The following is an 11,673-nucleotide window of genomic DNA, read 5'->3' as shown; positions in this document are numbered from 1 at the left end:
TTCAGTGTTCAGTGAGGTGTGTGTTCAGTGAGGTGTGTGTTCAGTGAGGTGTGTGTTCTGTGAGGTGTGTGTTCAGTGAGGTGTGTGTTCAGTGAGGTGTGTGTTCTGTGAGGTGTGTGTTCAGTGTTCAGTGAGGTGTGTGTTCAGTGAGGTGTGTGTTCAGTGAGGTGTGTGTTCAGTGAGGTGTGTGTTCTGTGAGGTGTGTGTTCAGTGTTCAGTGAGGTGTGTGTTCAGTGAGGTGTGTGTTCTGTGGTCTCTGGCGCCGTTGGGTCCGTTAGCGCCTCTCAGGCGTTTCGGCCTCAGACCACCAACCGTTTTCTTCTTCTTCTCCCTTTTCCTTTCTTGGCTTTTTCTGTCTGGTTCCGGAAAACCAGAGCCTCCTGCGTTGCACAACATGGGGGGCGGGGGGGGCGATGCCTTCACTGTCTGCCTCCAGGCAGGAGAATCTGCCTCTGCTGCCCAGCTGGGTCCAAACGGACCAGAACAGAACCAAACACATGAGCCCAGCTTCACATACTTTATTCCACATCATCATCATCCTCAGAGGAGCCGGTCCGGTTCACCACAGCGGGCCAGCCCAGGGCCCTAATTGGTCAGCTCCCTTCCGGCCTGGCCTCTGATTGGCCGATCGTCTCTTCCTGGTTTGGATCCCGTCCTTCCTCAGTGCCAGTGGCCGATGCACCTGCAGGCAGAGGGGTCAAAGGTCACACGTTGCACCACTCCAAACTTCTGGTCAGAGTTAATTATTTCTGTGTGATAAAAAGTTCCCACAAGAAAGAACCAGAAAAGATCCACTCCATAGAACCGCCATCTTGGTAGGCAGTGGAGCATGGAGCTGAACTCTGGACAAGGTGAAAGAGACGGGAACAAAATGGCTGCTGTTGGGTCGACCCGGATGAGACAGAGAATGTGGAGAAGCCGCCGCTGATCTGCTGCTGCAGCTCAGTGCTAGTGAACAGGAAGAGTTTATCCAACATGGCCGCTTATGATCAATGTTTAAAGGGATTTATAAAATATGTACGAACTCTTCATGTGAACAACGAGGTTCTGCTGCCTATCAGAGGGAGAACAAGTAGAAACACAGAGGCTACATGTCCTCTTAGCTAGCAGATAAAAGCTGCAGTAGCAAAGCTAACGCTCAGCAGTAAAAATTACTGCAAATGTCACTGATATTTATCCTAGTATCACACAAACTGAGTAAAAGTTGTAAGGAACTTACAGTATATAAGAGGCGAGCGCTGGTTCTAAGCTTGTGGCTTGTTTATTGTTGCCATAGCAACTGCCTATCAAGATGGCTGTCAGTACAAAGTTCCAGGAAGTGAGGCTGACCTGGTGCAGCTTGTAGTAGAGGCCACAGGCGTTGCAGACGGTGTCTCCTGCAGCGTTTCTCCTCCACAAAGACGTGGTTCCCGTCCCACAGTTGGAGCACTGGGTTCCTTTCCTGGCTGCCACCTGAAAGCAGGAAGAGACAGAACACTGAACACAGCACCCCCTGCTGGCTGGAGGCTGAACAGCAGGAGAGCTGAATTTCCTCCAGTCTGGATGAAGCAGCAGCCTCTGACTGGGTCGGTTCTGACCCGGTTCTATGGGTTTATTCTGAGAACCTTTTCACAGGTTCTCCGTCCCCAGGTATATCCGTTTCTATGGTAACCAGCAGGTGTGACCTCACCGCTCTCCTCTTGGGCCTCAGCAGCGGCGGGTTCTGCTCCCGGTTCTGCTGTCGGACGCTGCAGGTGGAACACAGATGCGTTCCTGCTGCCTCCCTCCTCCACAGGAGGGCGCTGTGGGTCCCGCAGCTGAAACACTGGCGGCGCTCTGCAGAGAGAAAAGCTGCTCAGGGTTCCACCAATCACAGGCCAGAACAGCCACAGGGAAACACTCACCTGACTCACTGCAGGCCGGAGACGAGGAAGGACTGAGCAGGTCCCATCCAGGTGGGGACGGGTGCAGGAAGGCAGCGGGCGGAGCCAGAACAGGATGCCCATATAAGGAGTGGAGAGGAAGTGGGCTGTAGGCAGAGCCGAGTGACGGAGAGCTGGCGCCGTCCAATCGGTGAGGCCGTCTGAGGAGCTCGGCTTCATCCGAGGTCGACCAGTTAGCTTCAGCGCCGTGCTGCAACAACCAATCAGACGCAACAACATCGTTACAGGCAAAAATATGCAAGGAAGCTCAGGTCAGGGTCAAAGGTCAAAGGTCAGCTGTCAGCATCAGGAGCGTTCAGGGATCTTGGAGCCTGTTGAAGACAAACGGATCCTGACACACAGAGGAACCCCAGCAGGGGGCCTGGCGGATCAGAGGCAGCAACAGGGACCAAAGATGGAGCCCTGAGGAGCCGCAGCGCTGACAGCAGCTCCAGATTGGCCCTGATCGGCTCCTGGATTAACCAGAGCGCCAGATTTAATCCCAGCTGCAGGGTGAATCCTGACATGAACTGAAAGGAGGGCTGGACCTCCTACTGACTGGGAACCAGTGGAGCTGAACTGGTTCCACTGTGACAGAGAAACAACATGGAAAAGCACAAATAAAAAAATTTCAACTGATTTCCAGATGATTGTTCCTAAAAACTTTGATCCACTAACAGGAAGAAGACACTGCAGGTCCTTACCTTCATCCTGAAACCTGATGACCTTTGACCCCTGGTGGCTGGAGAGCCTGATGACCAATCTGCTGATGGAGTCACACCTGACATCATCTCTGTTCTTTTGAGAGTGAGAGCTCTGTCTGGTCGTAGAGGATTTTTGATGCAACAGAGAGGACTGAAGAGCTGCTCCTTCGGTTTGCTCCTTCTGAGAGGAGCCAGCACTCCGCCCACATCGCTGGCTCCGCCCACACAGCTCTGGTTCTGTGGTTTTTGGTGATGAAACCGGACATGAAGCAACATCATAGATCAGCGCTGAAGCTTCTCGGGTCCAAACAGTCCTGCCTGGTGCTCAGCTTCCATACTGGGAGGACTGGGATTCTCCCAGTGAATCCAACCAGAACCATCATCCTGAGGGAACCAGAAGGTTCTGTTCCAGCTCATTTATACTGGGTGGAAGATGGGAATGAAGACTTTACTGGCCTTCCCAGTAACACCAGTAAGAGGCCTCATTCTGGACTGGAGTTAATGAACACCAACCACAGGTTTCCATGGAAACAAGTCAGTTACACACGTCACAAAGCAGCTGATGCAAAACGAACAAACCAAAGTCAGTTCAGTAGCTCAGCACTTCTCCCCCCTCTCATTTCCAACACTTTGAGTCTTTTGAGAGGCAGGAGGCGTGTGGCCGCAGCTCCGTGGGGTCCACCACACTGTTCTGCAGGGGCAGGTCCACAGAGAAGTCGGTGGGCGGAGCCTGCAGGTGCGGGCGGGGAGGGCGACCCCGTCTCTGAGGGATGGGCAGCTCGGAGTGGTGAGCAGGAAGAGGAGAGGAGAAGAAGAAGGGATGGATGAGAGCCTTCAGGAGGAACAACCAATCAGAGATCAGTTCTTCTAATGAGCGGTCCGTTAACGAGCCACCTGGCTCCCCAGGGCTCACCTGTGTGGCGGAGCAGCGCCGCCTGGACGGGTAAACCAGGAAGCGGCAGAGCAGGTCCACAGCCTGAGGACAGGTGTCAGGGACGATCTCCTCCAATGGGATCGCTGGATTCTCCTTGAAGGTGATTTTATTGTAATCTGGCAACTCGACCATTTCCTGGAGCAGAGGAGAGAAGGCAGAGGTTCTGGTTCTGGTTCTAGACTCTGTGTGTTCTGCTGAGTGGTGAGGTGTGGTTCTTACAGGCCAGCTCTCCCGGGTCGGCGTCCCCAGGACTCGCAGGACACAGCAGAGCTGTTCGATGTCGTTTTCCCCGGGGAACAGAGGAGACGAGTTGAGAAGCTCTCCGAAGATGCAGCCCACCGCCCTGAAACCAGAGAGCCTCAGACCGGGTCCACCAGAACCGCCGCACGGTCCCACAGAACCGCTGCAGAGTCTCTTACCACAGGTCCACTCCTTCGTCGTATTTCCGGGCTCCATACAGGAGCTCTGGGGCTCGGTACCATCTGGAGAGAGGAAACACTTCTGGGTCAGGTTTGCTAACACGCGACGGACCATGCAACTGCTGGTTGACTTCCTGTCTGTACAAGAAGTGCAGACAGCCTATGCTGCTTACCTGGTGGCCACCTGGTGGCTGTAGAGCCGCTCCTTCTGATCACTGAACAGCCGGGCAAGGCCGAAGTCTGCCACCTTCAGGTGACCCGAGGAAGTGATGAGGAGGTTAGCGGGCTTCAGGTCCTGGACAGGAAACAAAAGCAGATGAATTCCTTAAACTGGGAAGACTGGGAACAATGGGAACCATGGGAACAATGGAACAATGGGAACAGCGGGAAGAATGGGAACAATGGAAAAATGGGAACAAAGGGAACACTGGGATCAATGGAAACAATGGAACAACGGGAACAATGGAACAATGGGAACCACTGGAACAATGGGAACAGCGAGAACACTGGGAACAATGGGAACCACAGGAACAATGGGAATGGGAACACTGGGAACAACAGGAACACTGGGAACAACAGGAACAATGGAAAATGGCAACAAGGGAACAATGGGAACCACGGGAACAATGGGAACGGGAACACTGGGAACAACAGGAACACTGGGAACAACGGGAGCCACGAAGAACAATGGAACAACGGGAACCACGGGACCAATGGGAACACTGGGAACAATGGGAACAATGGAACAAGAGGAACACTGGGAACAATGGGAATCACATTAACAATGGAAAAATGGGAACAAGGGAACACTTGGAACAATGGGAACAACGGGAACACTGGGAACCATGGGAACAATGGGAACAATGGAACAACAGGAACACTGGGAACAATAGGAACCACGTTAACAATGGAAAAATGGGAACAAAGGGAACACTGGGATCAATGGAAACAATGGAACAACGGGAACAATGGAACAATGGGAACCACTGGAACAATGGGAACAGCGAGAACACTGGGAACAATGGGAACCACAGGAACAATGGGAATGGGAACACTGGGAACAACAGGAACACTGGGAACAACAGGAACAATGGAAAATGGCAACAAGGGAACAATGGGAACCACGGGAACAATGGGAACGGGAACACTGGGAACAACAGGAACACTGGGAACAACGGGAGCCACGAAGAACAATGGAACAACGGGAACCACGGGACCAATGGGAACACTGGGAACAATGGGAACAATGGAACAAGAGGAACACTGGGAACAATGGGAATCACATTAACAATGGAAAAATGGGAACAAGGGAACACTTGGAACAATGGGAACAACGGGAACACTGGGAACCATGGGAACAATGGGAACAATGGAACAACAGGAACACTGGGAACAATAGGAACCACGTTAACAATGGAAAAATGGGAACAAGGGAACACTTGGAACAATGGGAACAACGGCAACACTGGGAACAACGGGAACACTGGGAACAATGGGAACAGTGGAAAAATGAGAACAAAAGAACAGTGGGAACAATGGGAATGGAAACACTGGGAACAACGGGAACACTGGGAACCACGGGATCAATAGGAACCACAGGAACAATGGGAACAATGGAAAAATGGGAACAAGGGAACACTGGGCACCACGGGAACAATGGGAACCATGGGAACACTGGGAACCACGGAAACAATGGAACACTGGGAACTACGGGAACAATGGGAACCACAGGAACAATGGGAACAATGGGAACTACGGGAACAATGGGAATCATGGGAACAATGTGAACATTGGGAACCACGGGAACAACGGGAACAATGGGAACACAGGGAACCACGGCAACACTGGGAACTACGGGAACAATGAGAATCATGGAAACAATGGGAACAATGCGAACATTGGGAACCACTGGAACAACAGGGAAAACTGGGAACCATGGGAACACTGGGAACTACGGGAACACTGGGAACCACAGGAACAATGGAAATAATGGAAAAATGGGAACTGTGGGAACACTGGGAACCACTTGAACAATGGGAACTACGGGAACACTGGGAACCACGGGAACAATGGAACACTGGGAATCACGGGAACAATGGAACACTGGGAACCACAGGAACAATGGGAATCAAGGGAACAATGCGAACATTGGGAACAACTAGAACACTGGGAACCACGGGAATAATGGGAACAATTTTAAAAATGGGAACAAGGGAACACTGGGAACCACATGAACAACGGGAACAATGGGAACAACGGGAACACTGATATTTGGTTTATTTCTCATTCTTCTGATAAATTCTTTCAGTTTAGAAAATAAATGAGACGTAAAGTGACGATCCGTCAGCGCTGACCCGGTGCATGATGGAGTTCTGGTGCAGGAAGGCCACGCCCTTCAGCAGCATCATCATGTAGCCCTTCACCTGAGCCGGGGTCAGAGGTTGCAGGGAGTTCCTGATGACCTCAGAGAGGTCAGACAGCATAAAGTCAAAGACCAGGACGAAGCCGGTTCCATGAGGGAAGAAATCCTTCAGCTTCACCACCTGAGGAGAACCAGAACCAGAAGAACCGGAACCATCAGAACTAGAACTATCAGAACCGGAACCATAAGAAATGGAACCATCAGAAACACCAGAAACACCAGAACCAGAACCATCAGAAGCACCAGAACTGTCAGAACCAGAACCACCATAACAAGCACCAACAGAACCAGAACTGTCAAAACCACCAGAACCAGAACCATTAGAACTGGAACCACCAGAACCAGAACCACCAGAACCGGAACCACCAGAACCATCAGAACCAAAACCGTCAGAACCAGAACCACAAGGACCAGAACTATAAGAACTAGAACCGTCAGAACCAGAACCATCAGAACCAGAACCACCAGAACCGGAACCAGAACCATCAAACCAGAACCATCAGAACCATCAGAACCAGAACCATCAGAACCATCAGAACCAGAACCACCAGAAGCAGAACTATCAAAACCACCAGAACCACAAGGACCGGAACCACCAGAACCGTCAGAACCAGAACCGGAACCAGAACCATCGAACCAGAACCATCAGAACCAGAACCATCAGAACTATCAGAACCAGAACCACCAGAACCATCAGAACCAGAACCGGAACCAGAACCATCGAACCAGAACCATCAGAACCATCAGAACCAGAACCATACGAACCGGAACCACCAGAACCGTCAGAACCAGAACCATCAGAACCGTCAGAACCGGAACCACCAGAACCGTCAGAACCAGAACCGTCAGAACCATCAGAACCAGAACCATACGAACCGGAACCACCAGAACCGTCAGAACCATCAGAACCAGAACCATCAGAACCATCAAAACCACCAGAACCACAAGGACCGGAACTACCAGAACCGTCAGAACCAGAACCGTCAGAACCATCAGAACCAGAACCACCAGAACCAGAACCATCAGAACCAGAACCACCAGAACCGGAACCAGAACCATCGAACCATAACCATCAGAACCAGACGAACCGGAACCACCAGAACCGTCAGAACCAGAACCGTCAGAACCATCAGAACCAGAACCATAAGAACCGGAACCACCAGAACCGTCAGAATCAGAACCAGAACCATAAGAACCGGAACCACCAGAATCAGAACCATAAGAACTGGAACCAGAACCATAAGTACCAGAACCATCAGAACCTCCAGAACCAAAACCGTCAGAAACAGAACCATAAGAACCAGAACCAGCAGAACCACAACCATCAGATCCAGAACCATCAGAATCAAAACCACCAGAACCAGAACCGTTAGATCCAGAACCACCAGAAACACCAGAACCATCAGAACCAACAGAACCAGAACTGTCAAAACCACCAGAACCAGAACCATTAGAACTGGAACCACCAGAACCAGAACCACCAGAACCGTCAGAACCAGAACCGTCAGAACCATCAGAACCAGAACCATAAGAACCAGAACCACCAGAACCAGAACCACCAGAACCATCAGAACCAGAACCACCAGAACCGGAACCACCAGAAGCAGAACTATCAAAACCACCAGAACCATCAGAACCAGAACCATCAGAACCAGAACCACCAGAACCGTCAGAACCATCAGAACCAGAACCACCAGAACCAGAACCATCAGAACCAGAACCACCAGAACCGGAACCAGAACCATCGAACCATAACCATCAGAACCAGAAGAACCGGAACCACCAGAACCGTCAGAACCATCAGAACCAGAACCATAAGAACCGGAACCAGAACCATAAGTACCAGAACCATCAGAACCTCCAGAACCAAAACCGTCAGAAACAGAACCATAAGAACCAGAACCAGCAGAACCACAACCATCAGATCCAGAACCATCAGAACCAAAACCACCAGAACCAGAACCGTTAGATCCAGAAACACCAGAACCATCAGAACCACCAGAACCAGAACTGTCAGAACCAGAACCACCATAACAAGCACCAACAGAACCAGAACTGTCAAAACCACCAGAACCATAAGAACTGGAACCATCAGAAACAGAACCATAAGAACCAGAACCACCAGAACCAGAACCACCAGGACCAGAACCATTAGAACTGGAACCCCCAGAACCATCAGAACCAAAACCGTCACAACCAGAACCATCAGAACCGGAACCAGAACTATCAGTACCAGAACCACCAGAACCAGAACCATCAGAACCAGAACCATCGAACCAGAACCATCAGAACCACAACCATAAGAACCGGAACCACCAGAAGCAGAACTATCAAAACCACCAGAACCATCAGAACCGTTAGAACCGGAATCACCAGAACCATCAGAACCAGAACCATCAAAACCAGAACCATCAGAACCGGAACCACCAAAACCATCAAAACCAGAACCATAAGAACCGGAACCACCAGAACCGTCAGAAGCACCAGAACCAGAACCGTTATAACCAGAACCACTACTCACATGCTGGTTGTCCTCGATCTCCTGCAGGGCCTTGATCTCCCTCACTGCCTGGTTCGGGATGCCGTCCTCCAGCTTCCTCAGAGCCACCTTCTTCAGGGCCACCGTCTCTCCTGTCTGACACACAGCAGAGACCTGATGGGCCGGACCAGAACCGGAACCCGAACCGGACCAGAAGCAGACCCAAAACAGCCCCACATACCTCGATGTGTTTGGCCTGGAAGACGATGCCATGAGCTCCTTCTCCGATCCGACCCAGGATGCTGTACTGCTCCATGTCTGCCGGACCGGACCGGACCGGAGAGAACCGGGGCTTTCTCTTTAATGAAGAACAACCAATCAGAATCAACCTGGAGTCTTCCAGGTGAGCAGTGATGGAAGAAGAACCTCATGCAGAAATGAATCACTTTACGGAGCTCAGACGTTCTTCTCTTTTCAGCTCGAACCGAATCAGTCGTTCTTTTCACGACGACTTTTACAAAACCCGTTAATATCCTTCGGCTGCGGAAAGAAAACGAAAAGAAACGCGGATCTGAAAGGAAACCCCGCTTTTAAGATGACGTGTCGTTATGGTAACGGTGCGGCTAAGCTAGCTGTGCCTCAGAAATGAGACAGGAAGAGCTGTTCCTACCTGGCTGAGCAAAGACTCACACAAACTGATCACTAAACCAGACACGCAGAGGACGTCACCATGGTAACCAAGCGGTAAGCTAGCTGAGACTCAAAGTCTGAGCAGCTAACCTTCTGACGTCACACGAACTTTCATCTATTGGTCAGAAAACCAGGAACTTGGTCACGTGACGATGACAAACCAACGCATCAGCAACAATAGTTTAACTTTTATAGAGAAAATTAAACTAAACTTAGAAAATTAAACTTAATAAAGAAAATAAAAATTTAGAAAAATTATATTCTACACAGAGGAGGAGCAGGAGGTTTTTTTTATGCAACCAGCCTCATAAAGGCATCATCGGGTATTCAGAACAGAGAGATTTACTGGCATCTAGTGATGAGAAAAGATATGACACCCTGGACATTCCTATGGTTCCTTCTGCTTTGCTGAATAGTACTCTACCATAAATAGAGAGACAGCAGGCGCAAATCGTGACACCGCACCTACTAATGGCACTTCCGAGTGCCACTGTTTTCGGAGCTAGCTGCCAGTGTTGTCACTGACTTCGGCTGACTTCGGCTGACCTCGGCACCTCGTACTGACACTTCATCTGACACCTGCCATTAGTGCCACTGTTTTCGGGGCTAGCAGTAAGTGTTGCCACTGGCTTCGGAAAATGGACTACATATCCCATGATGCTTTATTACTAGTCGAAGAAGAACTTGAAGACAGACGAAGAAGAAAGAATTTAAGAGTTTTTTTTTCGCAGAAAGACTTATGTCAGCTGAATTCCTACACTTTTTCGTATATCATTATGTATGATTCGTTCATCCTATTTATTCACTAAAGTTCATCTGAATAATCCAGCCGACTCCTTCCGTCTTTGAATTAATCAAATACACAGCAGGTATCAGGGATGCCATTGGTTTCGGCACCTTTGTAACAGCTGAGTCTGGCCTCCACTAGAGCTGCCATTAGGTGTCCAGGATGTTTCAGAGCTGTCACAACCGGTGCCGATGTTCTGGGGGATGGCAATGACAGTTTTTGGAAAACGTGTTACTTATATTGGCTGTTTATAAATGTTTATTTCAATGGTAATTTTATTGGTTAATTATCCTTGAATATTTTTGACTTAATTTAATTGAAGGAAGATGGCCAAAGTAATTGAATCTACCACTAAGTATCACCATTACAGTGGAGCCTGTTGAACCCCGTTGGGTTGCCAGATAGGGCTTTGGCCAAGATGGAAATACGTAGTAGTTGTGTAAAACGTATATTGTAGAAATTAATAAAGTTTGAAAAATAATTTTTAAGGGTAATGATTATAATTTCTCATGGATGAATAATAAGTTATTTGATCCTGATGTAGTAAATTCACACGTTGACTAACATGAATTTTACAGTAGACTTCAAATGATTTCAGAGGGATTTTATAATACATAAATATTTTAGTTCTTGGCTACTGAAAACTTAAATCATATGTTATTGCTGTTTAAAGTATGTACATGCAATGGCTAACAAATATTGACAAATCAATTACTATGCATATACTTTGTGACATAAACTCTAAAAAATGTTGAAACATATCTGCCAAATAAAATAATATGTAAGCAGCACAATTTTCTTTGAAAAATCATTTGCATCTTAAGTATAACCCAAAGTAATTTTTGTTTCCAAAAATATGTAACAATCTTGTTCTTAATGCTGCTTAAGATTCACACATTGTCAAAGTTTTTGAGGTGTACATACTTTGTGTTTTGACTTATCAATATTCAATATTAGTGTAAAAAAATTGAAGGTGGTTTAACTTGAAAGTGAAAGTCCTCCTGCTGCCTTGAAAATGCTGTTGAAATGCATTTTGTAGCTCAGATTTTAGTCATTCTCTCATCTTTTTTCTTTTTTTTCTTTTTTTTCTTTCTTTTATTTATTTTTTTATTTTTTATTAGTTATTTTTCCATTTTAATAAAGACAAACAAAAAAAAGAAAGGGAGACAGAAAACTTTGAAGACAATGAACAGAACCAGAAACAAACACAGAGAAGCAACCTTCATTTATGCCACACAAATCTGTAAAGAAATTGACAAATAATGAAAAATAGTAGAGATTAAATTTATTAAATAATAAGTAATAATTCTTTAAAACTGGTTAACAGGCATTTTTGG

The 11,673-nt window shown here is 48.2% G+C and overlaps 1 protein-coding gene across 4 annotated transcripts; it reads right to left on the bottom strand.

Moving 5' to 3' along the window:
* Nucleotides 1-503: 503 nt before the first annotated feature.
* cdk20 (cyclin dependent kinase 20) lies at nt 504-9,860 on the bottom strand. Of its 4 annotated transcripts, XM_088003164.1 has the most exons (12): nt 9,101-9,837; nt 8,902-9,015; nt 6,313-6,501; nt 4,132-4,253; nt 3,959-4,021; nt 3,759-3,882; nt 3,505-3,674; nt 2,461-2,480; nt 1,884-2,099; nt 1,670-1,815; nt 1,330-1,452; nt 504-682 (listed from the first exon to the last, which is right to left on the bottom strand). In XM_088003164.1, the coding sequence occupies exons 1-12, from the start codon at nt 9,173-9,175 to the stop codon at nt 560-562; spliced, it is 1,485 nt and encodes a 494-aa protein (XP_087859290.1). In that variant the 5' UTR covers nt 9,176-9,837; the 3' UTR covers nt 504-559. The 4 variants fall into 4 exon arrangements, with proteins under 4 accessions (XP_087859290.1, XP_087859288.1, XP_087859289.1 ...); XM_088003162.1 differs by lacking the exons at nt 504-682; nt 1,330-1,452; nt 1,670-1,815; nt 1,884-2,099; nt 2,461-2,480 and having other exon boundaries at nt 2,885-3,674; nt 8,902-9,011; nt 9,101-9,399; nt 9,530-9,860; XM_088003163.1 differs by lacking the exons at nt 504-682; nt 1,330-1,452; nt 1,670-1,815; nt 1,884-2,099; nt 2,461-2,480 and adding an exon at nt 2,885-3,437 and having other exon boundaries at nt 3,519-3,674; nt 9,101-9,857.
* Between the last annotated feature and the right edge of the window lie 1,813 nt (nt 9,861-11,673).

The sequence above is a fragment of the Poecilia mexicana genome, unplaced genomic scaffold (assembly GCF_051168715.1).
Source record: "Poecilia mexicana isolate PSO_F unplaced genomic scaffold, ASM5116871v1 scaffold_23, whole genome shotgun sequence".
NCBI classification, from domain to species: Eukaryota; Metazoa; Chordata; class Actinopteri; order Cyprinodontiformes; family Poeciliidae; genus Poecilia; species Poecilia mexicana.
The sequence above is the reverse complement of the archived record's forward strand: the minus strand, read 5'-3'. Positions and strand labels throughout refer to the sequence as shown.

Excerpts from the sequence above, each read along its gene's own strand:
- cdk20 (XM_088003164.1), bottom strand. The coding sequence starts at position 9,175 with ATGGAGCAGTACAGCATCCTGGGTCGGATCGGAGAAGGAGCTCATGGC. Across the intron at positions 6,502-8,901 it reads AGATCGAGGACAACCAGCAT|GTGGTGAAGCTGAAGGATTT; the intron begins GTGAGTAGTGGT and ends GGTTCTCCTCAG. Across the intron at positions 4,254-6,312 it reads AGAACTCCATCATGCACCGG|GACCTGAAGCCCGCTAACCT; the intron begins GTCAGCGCTGAC and ends TTTCCTGTCCAG.